General features: G+C 46.6%; 1 protein-coding gene across 2 annotated transcripts; it reads right to left on the bottom strand.

The window, feature by feature from the left end:
- Positions 1–1,176: 1,176 nt before the first annotated feature.
- LOC310702604 (uncharacterized protein) lies at positions 1,177–21,251 on the bottom strand. 2 transcript variants are annotated; one of them, XM_083494441.1, is made up of 8 exons: positions 21,185–21,251; positions 20,142–20,216; positions 7,833–8,037; positions 7,582–7,707; positions 6,723–6,849; positions 4,773–6,140; positions 4,398–4,708; positions 1,177–3,514 (listed from the first exon to the last, which is right to left on the bottom strand). In XM_083494441.1, exons 4-7 carry the CDS (start codon positions 7,651–7,653, stop codon positions 4,506–4,508), a joined length of 1,770 nt encoding a protein of 589 aa, XP_083350567.1. In that variant the 5' UTR covers positions 7,654–7,707; positions 7,833–8,037; positions 20,142–20,216; positions 21,185–21,251; the 3' UTR covers positions 1,177–3,514; positions 4,398–4,505. The 2 variants fall into 2 exon arrangements, with proteins under 2 accessions (XP_083350567.1, XP_083350566.1); XM_083494440.1 differs by having other exon boundaries at positions 7,582–7,664; positions 7,962–8,037; positions 21,185–21,245.
- Between the last annotated feature and the right edge of the window lie 371 nt (positions 21,252–21,622).

The raw sequence follows: 21,622 nt of genomic DNA, 5'->3' as shown, positions 1-21,622 counted from the left end.
CTAAAGGTGTGTAACAAAGGCGCTTGGGGGAACTTCCCTGGGGAGAGCATTCTTCACATGGGGAGCCACTGCTGAGAAGGCCCCGTTCTTGTGCTGCCACCCTCCGGACCTCTCAGGAAGGAGGGACACGAAGAGGGGCCTCAGAATATGATCTTAGGGTCCGGGTAGGTTCATATGGAGAGAGGTGGTCCTTGAGGAATTGCGGTCCTGAGCTGTTTAAGGCTTTATAGGTCAAACCAGCACACTGAATGGGCACCCAGTGCTGTCGGACCAGGATTGGTGCAATATGTTCAAACCGTCTTGCTCCGGTGAGCAACCTGGCCGCTGAATTCTGCACCAGCTGAAGTTTCCTAACCGTCTTCAGAGGCAGCCCAACGTGTAACGCATTGCAATAATCTAACCTTGAGGTTACCAGAGCATAGACAACAGTAGTTGGGTGATCCCTGTCCAGACAGGGGCATAGTTGGGCCACCAGCCGAAGCTGATGGAAGGCACTCTGGGCCACGGAGGCCACCTGAGCCTGGAGCGACAGGAAAGGATCCAGGAGGACCCCAAGCTATGAAGCTGCTCCTTCAGAGGAAGGGTAACCCCATCAAGAGCAGTAGTAGATAGGTAGCCGTGTTGGTCTGCCATAGTCAAAATAAAAAAATTCCTTCCAATAGCACCTTAAAGACCAACTAAGTTAGTTCTTGGTATGAGCTTTCGTGTGCATGCACACTTCTTCAGATACACACGAAGAAGTGTGCATGCACACGAAAGCTCATACCAAGAACTAACTTAGTTGGTCTTTAAGGTGCTATTGGAAGGAATTTTTTTATTTTGCCCATCAAGAGCAGGAGATCTCCCTAGAATGGTATACTAAAAATGATGAAGTTAAATCAGTGATGGGCAAGAGACTTTGGTTATAATATAAAATTTCCATCATGGGAAAAGTTATGGAATGAGGATTTGAAGTTTACGGCTTGCTGTTCCGTTGAAAGAAAACTATCTGAAAATGATGTACTGTTGGTACCTAACACTGAGTAAAATTACACAAATGTATAGAACCAGCTCAAATTTGTGCGGGAAATGTAAAAGGAAAGAAGGTACCTTTTATCATATGTGGTGGTCCTGTGGAGTGGTACAAGCGTTCTGGGGAATGATATATACTGAATTAAAGAAAGCGTTTAAGAAAACTTTTGTCATCATCAACATCATCAATTTTAATTTGTATACTGCCTTTCTATCTTACAATACTCAAGGCGGTTTACAAGCTGAAGAAACAGAAAATGTACATCTTCTAACAATCTAATGCAATACAAAAACATAACTTTAAAATGGGCAGCGTACATCAAAATAGCAACATTCAACCATTAATTAGAATAGTATAACATAATAATAACATATAAAAGTTAAACAGAAATCCACCTAACAGTTACAATAATATCTAAAGTATAATCAATAAAACAACGGCAAGCCACAGTAGACAAAACAATACAAAACACATTGAGAAGCAGAGGGTGGGCAAGGCAGGTGGAAGGAGGCCTTGCCTGGTGGAGTCTCTCCCCTCACCCTTTGTCAGAAAACCAGAGGCTTCTCTCTTATAATATCATATATGTGATGAATTCCCAAAGGAAATAAGAGACTGTTTATGTACGGAATGACGGCAGCGGGAATGTTTCTGGCCCAGAGATGGAAAGAAGGTGAAGTACCGACTAAGGAAGAGCGGCAGACCAAACTGATGGAATGCGCAGAAATGGCGAGACTAAGCGGAAAGATCAGAAACCAGGAAGAACAAGTATTTTTAAAAGACTGGAATAATTTTATTGTATACTTGACAGTATATTGACAGATACTGTAGACAGTTAAAATCACGGGCAGGGATGCAATGACACTTGCAATGTGAACCGAACTTTGGTTACTATGGTTACATAAGAGATGGATAATGGTAAAAGATGCAGGGAAAAGGGAAAAGATAACATCTTTAGAACTGGAACCCATGTGGGGGAAGGTCTGAAGGTGAGAAAGAACCTAGATATTTTGTATGTTTTGGAAAGGTTACAGTTATTATGTATAACTTTATGAAAAACCTATTTATTTTTATTTTTTTTAAGAGCAGGCCATCTCCCACCCATCTGGTCTAGGGCACCACCCACTAACTGCCTCAGGCTTATCTGGATTGAGTTTCAGTTTGACACTGAGTTTCAGACATCCACTCCACCTTCCTCCCAGGGAAGGCAAAAAGAGCAGAGACTGCTTGTTGTTTAGTGTTGTCCGCGTCTTTGTGACCCCCTGGACCAGAGCAGGCCAGGCCCTCCTGTCTCCCACTGCCTCCCTCATGCTGGTAGCTATGAGAACACTGTCCCACCATCTCCTCCTCTGTCGTCCCCTTCTCCTTGTGCCCTCCATCTTTCCCAACATCAGGGTCTTTTCCAGGGAGTCTTCTCTTCTCATGAGGTGGCCAAAGTCTTGGAGCCTCAGCTTCATGATCTGTCCTTCCAGTGAGCGCTCAGGGCTGATTTCCTTCAGAATGGAGAGGTTGGATCTTCTTGCAGTCCATGGGACTCTCAAGAGTCTCCTCTAACACCATAATTCCAGTGTTGGAGAGCCAGTGTGGTATAGTGGTTAAGAGTGGTAGTCTTGTAATCTGGTGAACCGGGTTCGCTTCCCCGCTCCTCCACATGCAGCTGCTGGGTGACCTTGGGCTAGTCACACTTCTTTGAAGTCTCTCAGCCCCACTCACCTCACAGAGTGTTTGTTGTGGGGGAGGAAGGGAAAGGAGAATGTGAGCCGCTTTGAGACTCCTTAAAAGGAGTGAAAGACGGAATATCAAATCCAAACTCTTCTTCTTCTTCTTCTAATTCAAAAGCATCCATTCTTCAGCAATCAGCCTTCTTGATGGTCCAGCTCTCACTTCCATGCATCACTACTGGGAAAACCAGAGCTTTAACTATGCGGACCTTTGTTGTCAAGGTGATGTCTCTGCTTTTTAAGATGCTGTCTAGGCTTGTCATTGCTTTTCTCCCAAGAAGCAGGCGTCTTTTAATTCCGTGGCTACTGTCACCATCTGCAGTGATCATGGAGCCCAAGAAGGTAAAATCTCTCACTGCCTCCATTTCTTCCCCTTCTGTTTGCCAGGAGGTGATGGGCCCAGTGGCCATGATCTTCGTTTTTTTGATGTTGAGCTTCAGACCATATTTTGCGCTCTCCTCTTTCACCCTCATTAAAAGGTTCCTTAATTCCTCCTCACTTTCTGCCATCAAGGTTGTGTCATCTAGCATTCAGTATTTTTAGACAACTAAAAATGCTAAAAAACGGAGGCACACATTCCATACTGGATGCCATCAGACGATTGAATCATGTTTAGCTTGTGGTCCACTAAGACCATTAGACCTCTACAATTCTATGATTCTATGGGAAACACCACGCTTGCCAGCAGCACATGTGAAAAGGATCTAAGGGTCTTAGGACACCAAAAGCTTAACATGCGTCAACAAGGTGAGTCAGTAGCAAAATAAGCTAATGCTGTTTTAAGCTACCGCATTTTTCTCTCTATAACACGCAGATTTTTTCTCCTAAAAAGGAAGGGGAAATGTCTGTGCATGTTATTGAGCGAATGTGTGGTCCCTGGAGCCGAAAAATCAGGCAAAAATCAAATCGCGCTTCATGGAGAAGGGAAACCTGAAAAGAGGAAGCTGCTGCTTTCCTGCATTCTGCCTCAGGGTCTTACTGCCCACCCTTTTCTGTTTCGTTGCTGTGTTTGCTCAAACAGAACAAAGAGCAGGGAAAGCCCCTCCCCTCCAGGCAAGCAGAGGGGAAAGCAGTGTGTCGTTCCTTCCTCTCTGTGCTCCGGTGCTGCTGCAAACATGCAGGTGGGAGAGAGAGGGAGAGAGAGAGAGAGAGCGCTGGCTGGCTTGGGTGGGGGGAAACTTTTGACTTCCTCTCCTCCCTCCCGTTATACCCCTCTCCTGCATTCTTAGCCAGCTGCTTCTCTGCACACCCCTCTCGTGCTCCTTGTCCCTTCTGTGTTTTTCCTTCCCTCCCCACTTAAAATGTGGTTACAAAGCATTGATCCACATGGATCCTCAGGATCTTTGCATTGGGTCACCCCAAATTCACCATCAGAGCACATAGCATGTCCATGGCTACAGCCTGCCCCCCCAAAATCACGCACCCACTGTTGCCTGGGGCTGCAATGGTGCAAAAATGTGGTTAAAAAGCATGGATCCACATGGATTCTCAGGATTTTTACATTGGGTCACCCCAAATTCACCATCAGATCACATGTCTGTGGCCACAGCATGAAGCACAAAAATGATACATCCACTGTTTCATTCAGAATGTTTTTCCCCTTGTTTTCCTCCTCTAAAAACGGTGTGCGTGTTATGGTCAGGTGCGTGTTATAGAGCGAAAAATACGGTATATCAACAGACATCTAATGTCCAGGTCATGGGAAGTAATACTATGTTCCTTTCTGATTGGTCAGTCCACACCTGGAGTCCTGTGCTCAATTCTGGATGTCACAATCAAAGGAGGATATTGAGAAGTTGGAATCTGTGCAGAGAAGGGTGACCAATATAACCAAGCATTTGGAAACCAAGCCTTTTAAGGAATGATAGAAGGAGCTGGGAAGGCTTAGCCTGGAAAAGAGGAGATTGAGAGGACATATGAGACCCATCTTCAAATAACATGATTCTCCCTGCTGTGAGTTCCTTGATGGAAAGTGAGACTTTTCTTCTTCCTGCACTGATATGGTTTCTCCCCTGTATGAATTCTTTGATGGAAAGTGAGACTATTCTTTTGACCGAAGCTCTTTCCACATTCCAAGCACTGATATGGTTTCTCACCTGTATGAATTCTTTGATGGGAAGTGAGACTATTCTTTTGACTGAAGCGCTTTCCACATTCCAAGCACTGATATGGTTTCTCCCCTGTATGAATTCTTTGATGGGAAATGAGACTATTCTTGCGATTAAAGCTCTTTCCACATTCCAAGCACTGATATGGTTTCTCCCCTGTATGAATTCTTTGATGGGGTGTGAGCTGAGCTTTCTCCCTGAAGCTCTTTCCACATTCCAAGCACTGATATGGTTTCTCCCCTGTATGAATTCTTTGATGGGACTTGAGCGCAGCCCTGTGACTGAAGCTCTTCCGACATTCCAAGCACTTATGTGGTTTCTCCCCTGTATGAATACTTTGATGGGAAGTGAGACTATTCTTTTGACTGAAGCTCTTTCCACATTCCAAGCACTGATATGGTTTCTCCCCTGTATGAATTCTTTGATGGGAAGTGAGATTAGCTTTCTGCCTGAAGCTCTTTCCACATTCCAAGCACTGATATGGTTTCTTCCCTGTATGAATACTTTGATGGGATATCAGCAGAGCTTTCTGCCTGAAGCTCTTTCCACATTCCAAGCACTGATATGGTTTCTCCCCTGTATGAATTGTTTGATGGGCCTTGAGCGTAGCCCTGTAACTGAAGCTCTTTCCACATTCCAAGCACTTATGTGGCTTCTCCCCTGTATGAATTCTTTGATGGAAAGTGAGACTATTCTTGCTAGTGAAGTTCTTCCCACATTCTAAGCACTGATGGGGTTTCTCCCCAGTGTGAATTGTTTGATGGGAAGTGAGATGGCAGCCCCTAACGAAGCCCCTTCCACATTCAAAGCATTTATATGGTTTCTCTCCTCTGTGAATTCTTTCATGTGAAGTAAGGATATCCTTCCGACTAAAATTCTTTCCACATTCCAAGCACTTGTATGGTTTCTCCCCTGTATGAATTCTTTGATGATCTGTGAGCTTAGCTTTCTGCCTGAAGCTCTTTCCACATTCCAAGCACTTATAGGGTTTCTCCCCTGTATGAATTATTTGATGGGCTTTGAGCACAGCCCTGTGACTGAACCTCTTCCCACATTCCAAACACTGATGGGGTTTCTCCCTGCTGTGAGTTCTTTTAGGGAAAGTGAGAAATGTCTTCTGACGAAACGTCTTACCATCTTTCAAGTACCGATAACGATTTTTCCCAATAGGATATATTTTATGGGAAGTAGAATGGGAGCTCAGACTATAACTCTCTCCACACTCCAAATATTTATACAACTTTGCCACTGTGTGAATGTTGTCACGGTTCCCCTTGTTCATAATTTCCAATCCATCACCACCTGCATCAAAGAGAGAAACAGATTAGAGCCTCAGGAAGAAATAGAGCCCCAAATTATGGAAGACTGCCAATGAATGTTTGTGATCGATGAAGAACGGAAGGGAGTTAGATCTAATGCCTTACTACGAGGTTCACTGCCTTTGTTGACTCTCCTTGACACACAGATTGATGGGAACCTGAGATTCAAACAGACTGGGATCTTCCGGGAAGGATCTTGTTTGGCCTAATCGTGGAATCTCCTCCATCTGCAAGGCCAGTTGTCTCTTTGGTCAACCAGAAAGTGACCGAAGCAAAAACGGAAAACCTCACAGAAGCTGCTACTTCTTCTGCCACTACACAGAAAGTTACATTCCAGAAGGTCTGGGCAGCTCAGACCAGCCTGGTCATGGTTTAAAAAGGCATATGTGGGGCAAGAATATTCGCAGACAGAACAGTAGATTCAAGGTGAGCTGCGGGGAAGGAGAATCCCAGATGCTGTCAAGCGCCATCAAAATATTGCAGGATTCTCACAGGTGGAGGTAGGGGTGTGTGTGTGTGTGTGTGTATTTCAAAACATATATTATAGTCCAGCAGGAATCCTTACTGAGAGAGTCCACAGTCGCACGGTTCTCCTCCATGACTTCCTTATGCAGAGCTCTCTGGTCAGGATCCAGCAACGCCCACTCCTCCTCTGTGAAATACACAGCGACATCTTCAAAGCACAGAGGACCCTGAAGGAAAAGGAAAAAGGTCCCCTTCTTAGACAGCATATAGATTATCCACTATACATTGCTCAGTTGGTTTCTGCCCATTCCTTGTTGTGTTCTTTTCATGGGATTATTTGGCTGCACGTTTTAGGTCTGGATGCCTATTTTAGCATTTCAGTGGATTTATTTTACTGTGCATTCTAATGATGGGTATTAATCTTTGTGTGCATGGGTGGAACTCCGCATGCTGTTCTTCAAATCATTCTGTCTGTGGAAGTATTCCTGTCTGCCAGACAGAACGATCCCTTCTCTACTCCCGCTGTGTGATGCTTGGGGGGGCGATGGGACCCTCCCTCTGCCCTCCCTCTGCCCTACAGCCAACTTCATGGGGCTCATGGGGGCACAGAGAGGGGGAGGAGGGGGATTCCCCTTGTACAGCTGATGGGGCTGCTGAGGTGAATCCCGGCCACTGTTTGCTATGGCTTCTCAACTGCTTAGAAGCCTGATTAGTTCAATATAGAAATATAACTGCAGCTACTGATAAATCATAAAAATAGTGACATTCCGAAGCCCAGTTAAGGAGAGATGGCTGTTCATTCCTGTCAGCACATAAACCTTCTGGAATGGCATTGTCCATCTTTGTTCAGGACAGAGGCTTTGACAGAAGCCAAGAGGAGGAGAAATTTTTTCCGGCCCAGAGGCTCCGTGGCTGCCCCACTCCTCTGACTCTTTCCCCACAAAGCTCTTTCCCCATACCAGATCTGTTTCCACAGCTGCTGCTTCTCCTCCGTCCTCATGAAAAGATGGAATAGGAGGTCTGGGGGGCATCCGTCTGTCACCTGCGAGAGACAAAAGTCAAAGGGAAGCCATCTCAGAGCGTCTCTCAGAGCGTCCATCTCAGAAGCGTCTCTCAGAGCTTCAGCAGCACATTTCAGGCGACAGATGGGCCTTAGAAAAGGTCTTCCTTGCAAAGTACATTTAGACATTTGTACTCATTTCAAACTTACTTTGGGTCAAAATACATCTCCCCTCCTTGGCGCTCTCGTCCCCAAGTGCTCCCCCCCCCCAAAGCTGAACAGAACCCACAGATAGTTTCAAGGTCCACAGAATGAGAAGAAAAACTCGCTTCTCCTTACCCAGTGGCCTCCCTCTGGTGTCCAACGGAGACCTCTGTGTCTCAGAGGAATCTGGGTCCATTTCTGCAAACAGATCCTTTCCCGGAAAGAGCAACAAGGATTCAAAACAGAGAATAGGGAGAAGGATTAGAACAGGAATGACTAAAGAAAGCACTTTAGGGGAGCAGATCTCATCCCTTGCTTCCCAAAAGACGGTGAGCCATTAGAAGAGCAGTTTGGGAGATTATCTGTCATTATATCTCTAATTATACTTCCAGCAATTTAATAATAATAATAATAATAATAATAATAATAATAATAATAATAATAATAAATTTTATTTATATCCCGCCCTCCCCAGCCAAAGCCGGGCTCAAGGCGGCTAACAACAATAAAACAGTACAAAAGTACAGCCCAAACAACACTCTAAAATCATTCATTATAAAATTAATTCAAATCAAGCCACTGGCAACCATTGGGCCAGAGCTCCACGAAGATTGCCGAGGGAGGGAGTCAGGCTGTGCCCTGGCCAAAGGCCTGGTGGAACAGCTCTGTCTTGCAGTCCCTGCGGAAAGATGTCAAGTCCCGCAGGGCCCTCGTCTCTTGTGACAGAGTGTTCCACCAGATCGGAGCCACAGCCGAAAAAGCCCTGGCTCTAGTTGAGGCCAGCCTAACTTCTCTGTGGCCTGGGACCTTCAAGATGTTTTTATTTGAAGACCGTAAGGTCCTCTGTGGGACATACCAGGAGAGGCGGTCCTGTAGGTACGAGGGTCCTAGGCCGTATAGGGCTTTGAAGGTTAAAACCAGCACCTTAAACCTGATCCTGTACTCCACCGGGAGCCAGTGCAGCTGGTATAGCACCGGATGAATGTGATCCCGCAGTGAAGACCCCGTAAGGAGTCTCGCCGCGGCATCCTGCACCCGCTGGAGTTTCTGGGTCAGTCTCAAGGGCAGCCCCAAGTAGAGCGAGTTACAATAATCCAGTCTGGAGGTGACCGTCGCGTGGATCACAGTGGCTAGGTCAGGGCGAGAGAGGTAAGGAGCCAACTGCTTAGCTTGCCGGAGATGAAAAAATGCCACCTTTGTTATAGCTGCAATCTGCGCCTCCATGGAAAGGGAGGTGTCGAAGATTACACCCAAACTCTTAACGGACGGTGCTGGCACTAATTGCACCCCTGCAAGAGATGGGAGTTGCCCCCCCAATCCCATATCACCCCGTCCCAGCCAGAGGACCTCTGTCTTCGAAGGATTTAGTTTCAACCGGCTCCCACGTAACCATCCAGCCACAGCTTCCAAACATCTGGTCAGTGTGTCTGGGGCCGAGTCAGGATGGCCGTCCATCAACAGATTGAGTTGGGTGTCATCGGCATACTGATGACAACCCAGCCCAAAATTCCGGACAAGCTGGGCGAGGGGGCGCATAAAGATGTTGAAAAGCATCGGGGAGAGAATCACACCCTGAGGTACTCCACATACCAAGGAATGGCGCGATGACAATTCCCCCCCAAGCGCCACCCTCTGTCCCCGACCAGAGAGAAACGAGCGCAGCCATTGAAGGACTGTGCCCTGGATCCCCACGTCGGCAAGGCAGTGGTCCAGGAGTTCTTGATCGACCATGTCAAAGGCTGCTGACAGGTCTAGAAGAATCAGCAGCCCCGACCCGTCTCAATCCAGCTGTCTATGAAGATCATCTGTTAGGGCAACCAGAGCCGTCTCGGTCCCATGACCAGCACGGAAGCCGGACTGGAATGGATCCAGAGCCGATGTTTCATCCAGAAACCTACCAAGCTGTTCAGCAACCGCTCTCTCAATCACCTTACCCAGGAACGGAAGATTCGAAACCGGGCAGTAATTGGATAGATCTAAAGCTCTAATGATGTTTTCTTTAAGAGCGGGCGCACCACTGCCTCCTTCAGTTCCCCTGGGAATGTCCCCATGCCATGGGACAAATAGGATCTAGGAGTCTTGGTTGACCACAAACTTGACATGAGCCAACAGTGTGACGCGGCAGCTAAAAAAGCCAATGCAATTCCGGGTTGCATGAATAGGAGTATAGCATCTAGATCAAGGGAAGTAATAGTGCCACTGTATTCTGCTCTGGTCAGACCTCACCTGGAGTACTGTGTCCAGTTCTGGGCACCACAGTTCAAGAAGGACACCGACAAACTGGAACGTGTCCAGAGGAGGGCAAACAAAATGGTCAAAGGCCTAGAAACGATGTCTTATGAGGAACGGCTAAGGGCATGTTTAGCCCGGAGAAGAGGAGGTTAAGGGGTGATATGATAGCCATGTTCAAATATATAAAAGGATGTCATATAGAGGAGGGAGAAAGGTTGTTTTCTGCTGCTCCAGAGAAGCGGACACGGAGCAATGGATCCAAACTACAAGAAAGAAGATTCCACCTAAACATTAGGAAGAACTTCCTGACAGTAAGAGCTGTTCGACAGTGGAATTTGCTGCCAAGGAGTGTGGTGGAGTCTCCTGCTTTGGAGGTCTTTAAGCAGAGGCTTGACAACCATATGTCAGGGGTGCTCTGATGGTGTTTCCTGCTTGGCAGGGGGTTGGACTCGATGGCCCTTGGGGTCTCTTCCAACTCTAGGATTCTATAAATTGATGATATCCCTCAGGAGGGCCCGCACTTTGTCTGGACACGCTCTAATCAGCCAAGACGGGCACAGGTCGAGAGGACAGGTGGTGGGCTTTCCAGCTCGGAGGAGTCTGTCCACATCGGCTGGGGATATCCGGTCGAAGTGGTGCAATACTGGACCCGAGGACAGTCGAGGGGCCTCCAGTTCCTTTATTGTATCCAAATTGGCAGGGAGGTCATGGCGGAGCAACAAGACCTTCTCCGCAAAAAAGCTCGCAAATGCCTCACAGCTGTGTGCCAAATTGTTATTTAAATTTGGCTGTCCCTCAAGGGACGTTAAAGACCTGATGGAATCTATCAGAGTCCATCAGCCTCCGCAGGCGAGCCCAAATCGGCTCGCCACCTAAGCAGGGTGGGGGTGGAAAATCAATCCTGGCTTTCAGTGCGTAGTGATCAGACCATGGCACCTTCATCGAAGGAGACATGGTCACATCTATACCGACGCCAAAGATCAAATCCAGCGTGTGGCCTGCTTGATGTGTGGGGCCCAAAACAAACTGGGAGAGCCCTAGTGTCGCCATGGAAGACACCAGGTCCAGAGCCTGTGAGGAGGGAGTGGCATCAGCATGGATGTTAAAGTCCCCCAATACCAATAGGTTAGGGAACTCCAAGGCCCAGTCAGCCGCCTCCAATAGGCCTGACAGGGTGGCTGCTGGTGCGCTAGGTGGCCGGTACATCAGCCAGACAGCCAAGCTCACCTCGGAGCCCCACACTAGGCCAACACATTCAATGCCGGGGATCGATGGCGGTGGTAGAGCCCTGAAAGGACAATCTTCCCGGATTAATAATGCCACCCCTCCCCCCCGGCCCACGGTCCGCGACTGTGAGTCGCCTACTGTGGTCCTCTAGCAATTCAAACTGTTCCAGTAGCTGACACTGAGTGCTTTCCTGATTCTCAGGTCCTAGCTGCTCCAGCGTCGCTGCAGACAGTTACAGCTTGCCACCAACTGCTTCAACCCACAGCCACTGGCTTCATACACCACCAGGACTCACCAGCTCCCTGCTCAGATGCTGTCAGTCGTTTTGCACTCTGCACATGCTCAGAAACACTGGGCCCATAACCTGTCAGTGTTTGTAAAAAGCGGAAAAAAGGAGGAAAGGGTTCTCTTAAACGTAACAAAGTGTTTGACGTCATAATGCTGCCACCGGGTGGCAGAGTGGTGTCATGCAAGTGGGTTTACAAAAGGAAAACCCTTGCATCTGGGGAACCACGTTTTCGAGCCAGATTAGTAGCCAGAGGGTTCACTCAGATTAAAGCGGAGAGTTATGATGAAGTGTTTTCTCCCACTGTAAAGAGTGAATCTTTTCGTTTAATGCTTTCCATTGCTGCTCTAAGACAACTAGCAGTGCACCATTTTGATGTTGATGCTGCATATCTGCATGCAAATTTAACCATGAAGTGTTAATGAGACAACCCCCTGGGTTTGAAGAGGAGAATGGTGCAGTCTGGCGTTTGAGAAAGGCTGTTTACGGTCTCAAACAAAGTGGAAGGTGTTGGAACCAGTGTTTAAATGAAGCCCTTGTAAAACTTGGGTTTAAAAGGAGTGTGGCTGATCCATGCCTGTACACCAAGGGGACAGGCAACAAATATCTAACGCTCTTAGTCTTTGTTGATGATTTGCTTGTGGCAGGGAGTTCCACAGATGAGATCCAGAAGCTCACAAGTCAACTGGAAAAGAGGTTTAAGCTTAAAGCCTTGGGGCCTGTAAGCAATTACTTGGGAGTAGAAGTAAGGCAGGAAGCTGATGGAAGCTTCCTATTGAGCCAGAACGAGAAAATTCTTCATTTAATAGAGCAGTTTGGCACTGAAAACTGCAAGCCAGTTCAGACTCCCATGACACCAGATTTCCCAAAGACAGTGTGTGATGATGAATTTGATCAGCCTGAGTTGTATCACTCAAAAATAGGATCACTGTTGTATTTAAGCCAGTGGTCAAGGCCAGACATTGCATGTGCTACAAATGTTCTGAGCCAACGTGTATCTAAAGCCAGTACTGCCGATTGGTGTGCTTTGCAAAGGCTTATCAGATATCTAAAGGGGACATTAAATGTACGTTTGAAGATATCTAGTACACAAGACGAAAAACTAAAAGTATTTGTTGATGCGGACTGGGAAAGCTGTGTAGCTACCAGAAAATCTACGAGTGGAATGGTTATGATGTTTGCCAATTCCATAATTGGGTGGAGGTCAACGAAACAAGGATTTGTTGCGACCTCATCCTGTGAGGCAGAATACGGGAGCCTGTCACCAGCATGCAATGAAATCATGTGGTTTATACAGATACTAAAAGATCTAGATTGCAAAGTAGATTTGCCTATCCAAGTGTATGAAGATAGCCAATCGTGCATTGCATTAGCAGGCTTGGAAATAATGAAATCCGCATCAAAACATATTGCTATCCGTCATGCGAATGTGAGAGATTGTGTACAGAATGGGGTAATCAAACTGGAGTATTGTCAATCACAAGATAATAACTGGGTTTATGTATATAATGTATGTATGTATTGTTTCTGTTGGGGTTTTTCACATTTAAGAAACAGAAGGGGTGTCAAGGCTAAAATGGCCGCTGTTTCTTTTATGCAAATCAAGCTGGGTCAGCATGACTCAGCGGTCTGCACCAAGTTGTATATATAAGTGAGAAATGTTAGTTTGTTGCTGAGGCTGAGGCTGGTGTTTGGGTTAGTTGGTGCTGGTGTGTATAGTTGTTCAGTTGTGTTTTGCACAAAGACTTTTAAGAATAAAACTCTGCAAGGATACAGGGTCTGGACCGCCACGGCGAGGCGGAGACCCATTAAAAACCAGACGGGAGAAGCCTGTGGACGTGGGATTCGGCTGGCACCTTTCGCGCCTCCCCTACTCGCGGGGAAACCCGGTTTCGGGGATCCGGAGCGACGTGGGGTGAGCGGCGCGGTGCTTCGAATCAATTGCTTTTTTCACGAAGTGAAGCCGCATTGCTGTTGCCGGAGAGCGCTGACTTTTTCCTGTGGACAATTGGACTTTAAACAACTACCCGTGAGTAGAACGGAAAATTGGATTACTAAACATCTTTAATTTGGCACCGAAGCGGGAAGGTTCCAAACAGGAAGTCCGTCTTCCGCTTTTGTAAATAGATTGAAGCAAAGACATTGCAATCTAAAGTCTGGAAAGTCTTTTGTAAAGGATTAAACCTCCATCGGCTAAAATTACTAAACCCCCCTTGGAAGCAGGAGAAGAGGGGGAAAGTTTAGATTGTTTAAGCCTGCAGGAGAGAATCATAGAATCATAGAGTTGGAAGAGACCACAAGGGCCATTGAGTCCAACCCCCTACCAAGCAGGAAACACCATCAGAGCACTCCTGACATATGGTTGTCAAGCCTCTGCTTAAAGACCTCCAAAGGAGGAGACTCCACCACACTCCTTGGCAGCAAATTCCACTGTCAAACAGCTCTTACTGTCAGGAAGTTCTTCCTAATGTTTAGGTGAAATCTTCTTTCTTGTAGTTTGGATCCATTGCTCCGTGTCCGCTTCTCTGGAGCAGCAGAAAACAACCTTTCTCCCTCCTCTATGTGACATCCTTTTATATATTTGAACATGGCTATCATATCACCCCTTAACCTCCTCTTCTCCAGGCTAAACATGCCCAGCTCCCTTAGCCGTTCCTCATAAGGCATCGTTTCCAGGCCTTTGACCATTTTGGTTGCCCTCCTCTGGACACGTTCCAGTTTGTCAGTGTCCTTCTTGAATTGTGGTGTCCAGAACTGGACACAGTACTCCAGGTGAGGTCTGACCAGAGCAGAATACAGTGGCACTATTACTTCCCTTGATCTAGATGCTATACTCCTATTGATGCAGTCCAGAATTGCATTGGCTTTTTTAGCTGCCGCGTCACACTGTTGGCTCATGTCAAGTTTATGGTCAACCAAGACTCCTAGATCCTTTTCACATGTACTGTTCTCAAGCCAGGTGTCACCCATCTTGTATTTGTGCCTCTCATTTTTTTTGCCCAAGTGCAATACTTTACATTTCTCCCTGTTAAAATTCATCTTGTTTGTTTTTGCCCAGTTCTCTAATCTGTCAAGGTCGTTTTGAAGTGTGATCCTGTCCTCTGGGGTGTTAGCCACCCCTCCCAGTTTGGTGTCATCTGCAAATTTGATCAGGATGCCCTTGAGTCCATCATCCAAGTCGTTGATAAAGATGTTGAATAAGACCGGGCCCAAGACAGAACCCTGTGGCACCCCACTAGTCACTCTTCTCCAGGATGAAGAGGAACCATTGATGAGCACCCTTTGGGTTCGGTCAGTCAGCCAGTTACAAATCCACTGGCTGACTGACCGAACCCAAAGGGTGCTCATCAAGAGAGTGAAGGAAGATAAGTTACCACCGTTTTGAACCTGGGAACGGGCTGCCAGGGAGCGACGTATTGGGAAAGTTCATTGACTGTGAATAAAACGTTTTTTGACAGATAGTTAAACAAGAGAAACATATTGATTCCAATGTTTCCTTTTGCACTTGAAAGGAGCAAAATATCTGAAAATCAAAATTAACTTTGTTAACTTTGTTGCTGGACCTGCTTTTAAAAAGATGGATACAAATAGAAACTGTTTCCCCTAGAGGGAGCTCTTGAAACTGTTGCAGGAGTGGAGCTGGGGAATTTTCCAGCTGTAGAGATTAAAGACCGTGAGAATTAGACTGACCTTGGACAAGAATGTGGACAGATGAAGCCTTAGTGATTGCTTTTTGCAAAACAAGTGCTTTATTGGAACAGCTTCATGAGAAGATGGATGTGATGACTACTAGCATTGGCAATTTTGGACAAAAAAGGATTGATTTGGGACAAAAAGTGAATACTTATAAAGAAACTACTCAGGAACTGACCCAGGAATCTGCTTTGACATGGCAAGCTGTGGAGAAGACAAAGGAGGAGGTTGTTGTTGAACCTCAAGTAATACAAGTGGAGAGAGCCTCGGCCTTGTATAGATTACTCCTCAGTGACAAAGGAAGGAAATTAAGAACAAGATCAGCAGAAGACAAAGTAAAGTGTAGGTATAAATATGAAGAAGATCTGCAGAAGGGACATGGAAAAGAGTTAAGAGCCTCGGACAGAAGGTCACCAGGTTGATGGACTAGATGGAATGGATAGAAAAGACTGACAGAACCCAAGACCAGGAAGAAGAGACGGTGGGTGAAGATCGGAAGAAAGTTTAAAAACTTTATTTAGAGAAATATTGAAAAATTTATGAGTGTTAGAAAAATGTTGGAATGAAACTACATGGCTTTAGTAGAAATGTTATAAGGAGTTATGTACAAATAAGTTTTAAGGTTTTTTATGGTAAGATAAGGTTAAAATAAATTAAGACAATTAAATGACAGAAAATAGTGAAAGATGGAAAGGATTTGCTGAAATAATGAATAACTAGAATACAAAAAAGGGAAGTGTGAGGAGGTCGATGAAACAAGTTAATGAAAGACAAAGATATGGAAATATTGGAACTTTTTTTGCTTTTGTTTTTGGTCTTGATGTATTGTGTGTTTTGTTCTTTTTTTCTTTTCTTTTTATATGTATTGACTTGTATTGTTTAATCTCTTTTTCTCTTTTTTTTACACTTTTTTCTGTAATGTAAAAACTTTCAATAAATATCATTTTTTTTAAAAAAATCAAAAAACTCTGCAAGGATATTCTCGTGGCCTCTTTTGTGCAGACAAGGGTCCGAGGACCAGGCTAAAGAGAGAAAGGGAGGTCTCTTAGAACTTCCGGGGTGGCGCAATCGGCAATGGCGGACTCCCTCTGAACTGGAGGGACCAGCTCCGCATGAAACGGGTCCTTTCCGCTGCGGCGAAGCGGGGAGCCTTCTGGAAATCACAGGTGGATCAAGCCTGTGACCGTGGGACTCAGCGGGCACCCTTAGCGCCCCCCCAACCCACAAAGGAGCCCACAAACGGGCTCTGAAGCGAAGAGGGGGAAGTGGCGCGCTGCTGTGAGTCAATCGCTTTTTCTGTGAAGCGAAGCCGCATAGCCGTTGCCGGAGAGCGCTGCCTTTTTCCTGGGACAATTTGGCATCTAAAATAACCAACCGTGAGTACTGGAACATTGAATATTTGGACTTCAAATAAGAACTGGCGAAATAGAAAGGAATTTGGACTTAAAAATTCACTTTAATTTGGTACTGAAACGAGAAGGTTTAAACAGGAAGTCAGCCTTCCGTTTCCCTGTAGCCAGAACAAAGCAAAGACAAAGCAAACTAGAGCTTTAAAAATCACTTTCAAAGGATTGACTTTCATCATTTAAAATCGCTGAACTCCCCTTCGGTAGCAGGAGAAGAAGGGGGATCTTTTTTTTTTTTTTTTTTGAGCTGTTTAAACCTGCAGAAGTGAATCTAAAGTAAAGTAATTTTCCACCGTCCTGACCCTGGAGCGGGGTGTCAGAATTGATGTTTGAAGCTCATTGACCGGAAACAAATGTTTTTGACAGATAGTTAAGAAGAGAAACATAGTGGCTTCATTGCCTCCTTTCGCATTTTAAAAGAACAAATAAGGACAAAATATCTTTAAAAAGAGACTTTGTTGCTATTGTTTTTAAGAGAAAGAACAATCAGAAGGGGAACTGTGAAATTGTAACTAATCCCTGGGAGCTTGCAGCTGTCACTGATTACAACCGTGGGAAAGGGTTTGTGACCTTGCAGGACAATGTCTGCAGAAGCACTGTTGGGTGCTTTCTGCCAAATAAATGCCCTATTGGATCAGTTAAGCCAGAAGACGGATTTGATGACTAATGTGGCCAGAACCTTTGAACAGGTGGTGGGAAACTATAGGGAGCCCACCTAGGAACTAAAACAGGAGCGTGCCATGACAGAACAGCTGAGAGAAGAGGATTCTGCTGAATCTTAGGCGCCAGAGACGGAAGGAGCTGCGGGCCCAGCAGGAATATAAATTTTTGGACTTGACAAATGAACTTGGAAAAGACCAGACTTGGAAAGATAAAATCTGGTTTGGTTTGGAAATGGGGGGTTGGATAGACCCCCCTATACAGGGAGATTTGGACTTTTCGAGTCTGGAAAGGGGCCGTCAGATGTCTGGAGCAGAGGGGGCTCTTAACTTTGAAGGGAATCTGGAACATGTTTTTAAATACTACATCGAGTCTAGTTTAGACTATGGAAAAGGGACTGTTTTGTTGAAAAGGGTCAAAAATATTACCAAGCTGGAGTTCCCACGAACAAAAGGAAAATATGAAGAAGAGCTGCGGTAGGGACATGGAAGAGACTTGAGGGCCTCGGATATAAGATTGCCAGGTTAATGTGCTAGATTATTAGGATAAAAAGGACTGACAAAACCCAGGAACAGGAGGAAGGGACGCTGGATGAAGATTGGATTGCTTATTTTTTTTATCATTAGGACTGTTTTATAAAATTGATGAATGTTAGGAAAATGTTGAAATGTAATTATTTGGCTCTTATAAAAATGTTTAAAGAATTAGGTAAGAATGTTATGGTTAGGAGAAGTTGGCAAAAATTAAGATTTAAGTTTTAAGCTTTAAGGTTTTTCCTTTTATATATAAGATAAGATGAAAATAGATTAAGGTAATGTGATGACAGAATATTATGAATTATGGGAAGGATTTGAAAGAGGGGAGGGATTTGCTGAAATAATAATTTGAACTGGAATACAGAGAAGGAAGGCGTGAGGAGGTCCGGGAAATAAATAAATGAAAAATATGTGATGACTGAATTGTTTTTTAACTATTTTTATTTTGTATTTTTCTTTTTTGTATTTTTTTCTTTTCTATTTTGTAATTTTTTGAAAATCTTAATAAATATCTTAAAAACAAAGGGAGGTCTCTTAAACTTTATTATGAATCAGCTGCTTTTTGCTGGCTGAGAGAATGGCTGCTTCTTGAAAAGACTGAAGTGCTGGATCTAGAAGGTTTCAATAATGCATTTCGTTGGCATGCATATTTGTGGTACGATAAAGCAAAAGCACATAAAGCGTTTAAAAATCATATTGTTAGAAAAGCATTGTTTAATGTTTGGATAAGATATAAGGATTTGTTAGAAAAGAAAACCCCAAGATGGTTATCACCAATGGAAGCGAAGAAAAATCAGCTATGATTAAATGGGCACAAGATGTTGAACATAACATAATGATGGCTGACTGGGAACAGTTATGGACCACAGGTATGAAATTCACGGCATGTAATGCCCTAAGAGAAAATATAATGAGAATGATTAATAGGTGGTACATGACACCAGTCAAGCTTGAAAAAATTTACCATCTGCCCGACAATAAATGTTGGAAATTTAATGAGACTGCAGGTACATTCTTTCACCTTTGGTGAACGTGCCCAAGGATTAAGACATTCTGGGAGGTGATTTATAATGAAATGAAAAAGGTATTTAAATATACCTTCCTGAAGGAACCAGAGGCCTTTCTCCTGGGCATGGTCGGCCAATTGATGCTAAAGAAGGACAGAACTTTTTTTATGTATGCAACAACAGCAGCAAGAATACTCATCGCGAAATATTGGAAGACACAAGATTTACCCACCCGGGAAGAATGGCAGATGAAGTTGATGGACTACATGGAATTAGCGGAAATGACTGGCAGAATCCGAGACCAGGGAGAAGAGTTGGTGGAAGAAGACTGGAAAAAGTTTAAAGATTATTTACAGAAATACTGTAAAATTAATGAATGTTAGATGAACGTTGGAATGAAGTTATATGGCTTTAGCAGAAATGTTATAAGGAATTAAGTATAAATAGATTAATAGAATATTAAAGGAAAAATAAGGTTAGAATGTGTTAAGATAATTATAGGATAGAAAACAGAGGAAGATGGAAAGGAATTGCTGAAACAACTAATAGAAGTGGAATACAAAAAGGGAGGTGTGAGGAGGTCGTGGAAATAAGTGAATGAAAGATAAGATACTGAAATTGTTTGATGTGTTTTAAACTTAAACTGTTTTTGTTTGGTTTTGTTAGTTTAATGTGTCAATGTTATGTAGTCTTTTTGTATTGTATTGTATTGTATTGTTCTGTTCTTTTTTTCTTTTCTTTGTAGTGTTGTGTTTAAATTGTTTTACAAACACTGACAGTTCTGAGCCCCTTGGGAGTTTCCAGGGGAAAGTCTCTCTCACCTGCTGCTCTGCCTGCTTCCTCTCCTCCGCCTGACTCACGAGGAAACCTTCAGCCAGGGCCTGGGAAGTGGTCACTGGCCCACAGTTGGGGTCTTAAGATGGGGACCCTCTTCCTCTCCCACCCCCACTTCAGGGCCCATTTCCTTCCTGCTTCTCTCTTATTTTCCAGCACCTGGAATCCCCAACGTCCTCAAGGGGTCCTTTCTCTTTTTTCTGAGGGCCGGGTGCTTGTCTGGTCAACCCCCCCAAGGGCCAACTGGGCCACTCCAAAGTCCGTCTTCAGGTAGCCTTTCTGTGTTTTAATTTGTTGGAAGCCGCCCAGAATGCCTGGGAAATGTGGTCAGGCGGGGGGGGGGGCATATAAATCTATGAAGATGATGACGATGATGATGATGGTGATGATTAGGTGGGGCAAAAGAACGCTGCTAAAAAGCAAGTAAGACTCACCTTCTGTCTGTGACAGCAAGCTTTTAAAAATCTGCTTGAAGTATAGTTTTAATGTTGTAATCTGCCCTGGGAACTCTGGGGGAAGAGAAGGTTAATAATAATAATAATAGTAATAATAACCGCAATGGTGATGTCCCATTGCATAATCCCCAGAGCCATAGATGCTTGGGGGTCCTCCTGCCCTTCCCCCCCCCCATCTGAGGGAGGGATCCCAGGAGATGCTGGCCCACCCTCCAGACGGAGCTGCCAGGGGTCCCCAAGGCAGGGCTGGGCTCCCCCTGACCCACAGCCCCCGCCCCGCCCCCTGCATCCCGGGCTCCCCCTGACCCCCAGCCCCCTCCCCGCCCCCCTGCATCCCGGGCTCCCCCTGACCCCCAGCCCCCTCCCCGCCCCCCTGCATCCCGGGCTCCCCCTGACCCCCAGCCCCCTCCCCGCCCCCCTGCATCCCGGGCTCCCCCTGACCCCCAGCCCCCTCCCCGCCCCCCTGCATCCCGGGCTCCCCCTGACCCACAGCCCCCGCCCCGCCCCCTGCATCCCGGGCTCCCCCTGACCCCCAGCCCCCTCCCCGCCCCCCCTGCATCCCGGGCTCCCCCTGACCCCCAGCCCCCTCCCCGCCCCCCTGCATCCCGGGCTCCCCCTGACCCCCAGCCCCCTCCCCGCCCCCTGCATCCCGGGCTCCCCCTGACCCCCAGCCCCCTCCCCGCCCCCCTGCATCCCGGGCTCCCCCTGACCCCCAGCCCCCTCCCCGCCCCCCTGCATCCCGGGCTCCCCCTGACCCCCAGCCCCCTCCCCGCCCCCCTGCATCCCGGGCTCCCCAAGGCAGGGCTGGGCTCCCCCCCCCCGCCAGTTCTCACTTGCTGCGTTTCTTTTCCGGCCCCCCAGGGCTTATCTGCCCCCCTCCTTCCCCCAATGGCAGGACCCCTCGCCTGGTCGGGGGGGGGGAGAGGCCCCCAGCTGAGCAGCCCCTCGCAGGACCCCAACCCCCAACCCCTGCAGCCCCCCCGGACCCCCAAGGCCGAGCCAGGAAAGAGGGGGAGACTCACCGGAGGAGACAAGAGGGGGGGCCAGGGAGGGGCTCCGGAAGACCCGCCCCCGCCCCTTCCTGTCCTCTCTAGGCGTGCGGCTCCGCTGCTCTTAACCCTTGCCTAGCCTGGCGAGAAGGAGAAAGAGGAGCCCCCTGCCCCCCCCCGGGATGGGCAGGGCAGAAGAAAGGGCGGGGGGGGCCTGGAGGGGGTGCAGTGTCCGGCCTCGGGGGCCAGGGCTCCAGTCAGGAGGGCCAGAGCGGACAAGGGAGCAGCAGCCTCCCCGGGCCCGGGGACAGGCTAGGGGAGGGCTAAGAATCTGGGATAGCAGCGGGAAATGGCGCTGGAATAAAGGAATTTCCTGCAAAAAAAGGGAAGGTTGACAGCTATGGATCCTGCGCCCACAGTGGCACCCAGGCAGGGGTTTCTGTGGTCTATAAGCCACTGAGACTTGGGCTG

The sequence above is a fragment of the Podarcis liolepis genome, assembly GCF_965112155.1.
Source record: "Podarcis liolepis genome assembly, chromosome: 3".
NCBI classification, from domain to species: domain Eukaryota; kingdom Metazoa; phylum Chordata; class Lepidosauria; order Squamata; family Lacertidae; genus Podarcis; species Podarcis liolepis.
Note: the sequence above shows the minus strand (reverse complement) of the source record. Positions and strands in the feature narration are given on the sequence as shown.

Bases quoted from the DNA above. Each gene is read 5' to 3' on its own strand.
- LOC310702604 (XM_083494440.1), bottom strand. From the start codon at position 8,022: ATGGACCCAGATTCCTCTGAGACACAGAGGTCTCCGTTGGACACCAGA. The intron at 7,665-7,961 runs GTAAGGAGAAGC...TGTCTCTCGCAG, and splicing joins CACCAGAGGGAGGCCACTGG to GTGACAGACGGATGCCCCCC. The intron at 6,141-6,722 runs GTAAGGATTCCT...TCTTTGATGCAG, and splicing joins TGCGACTGTGGACTCTCTCA to GTGGTGATGGATTGGAAATT.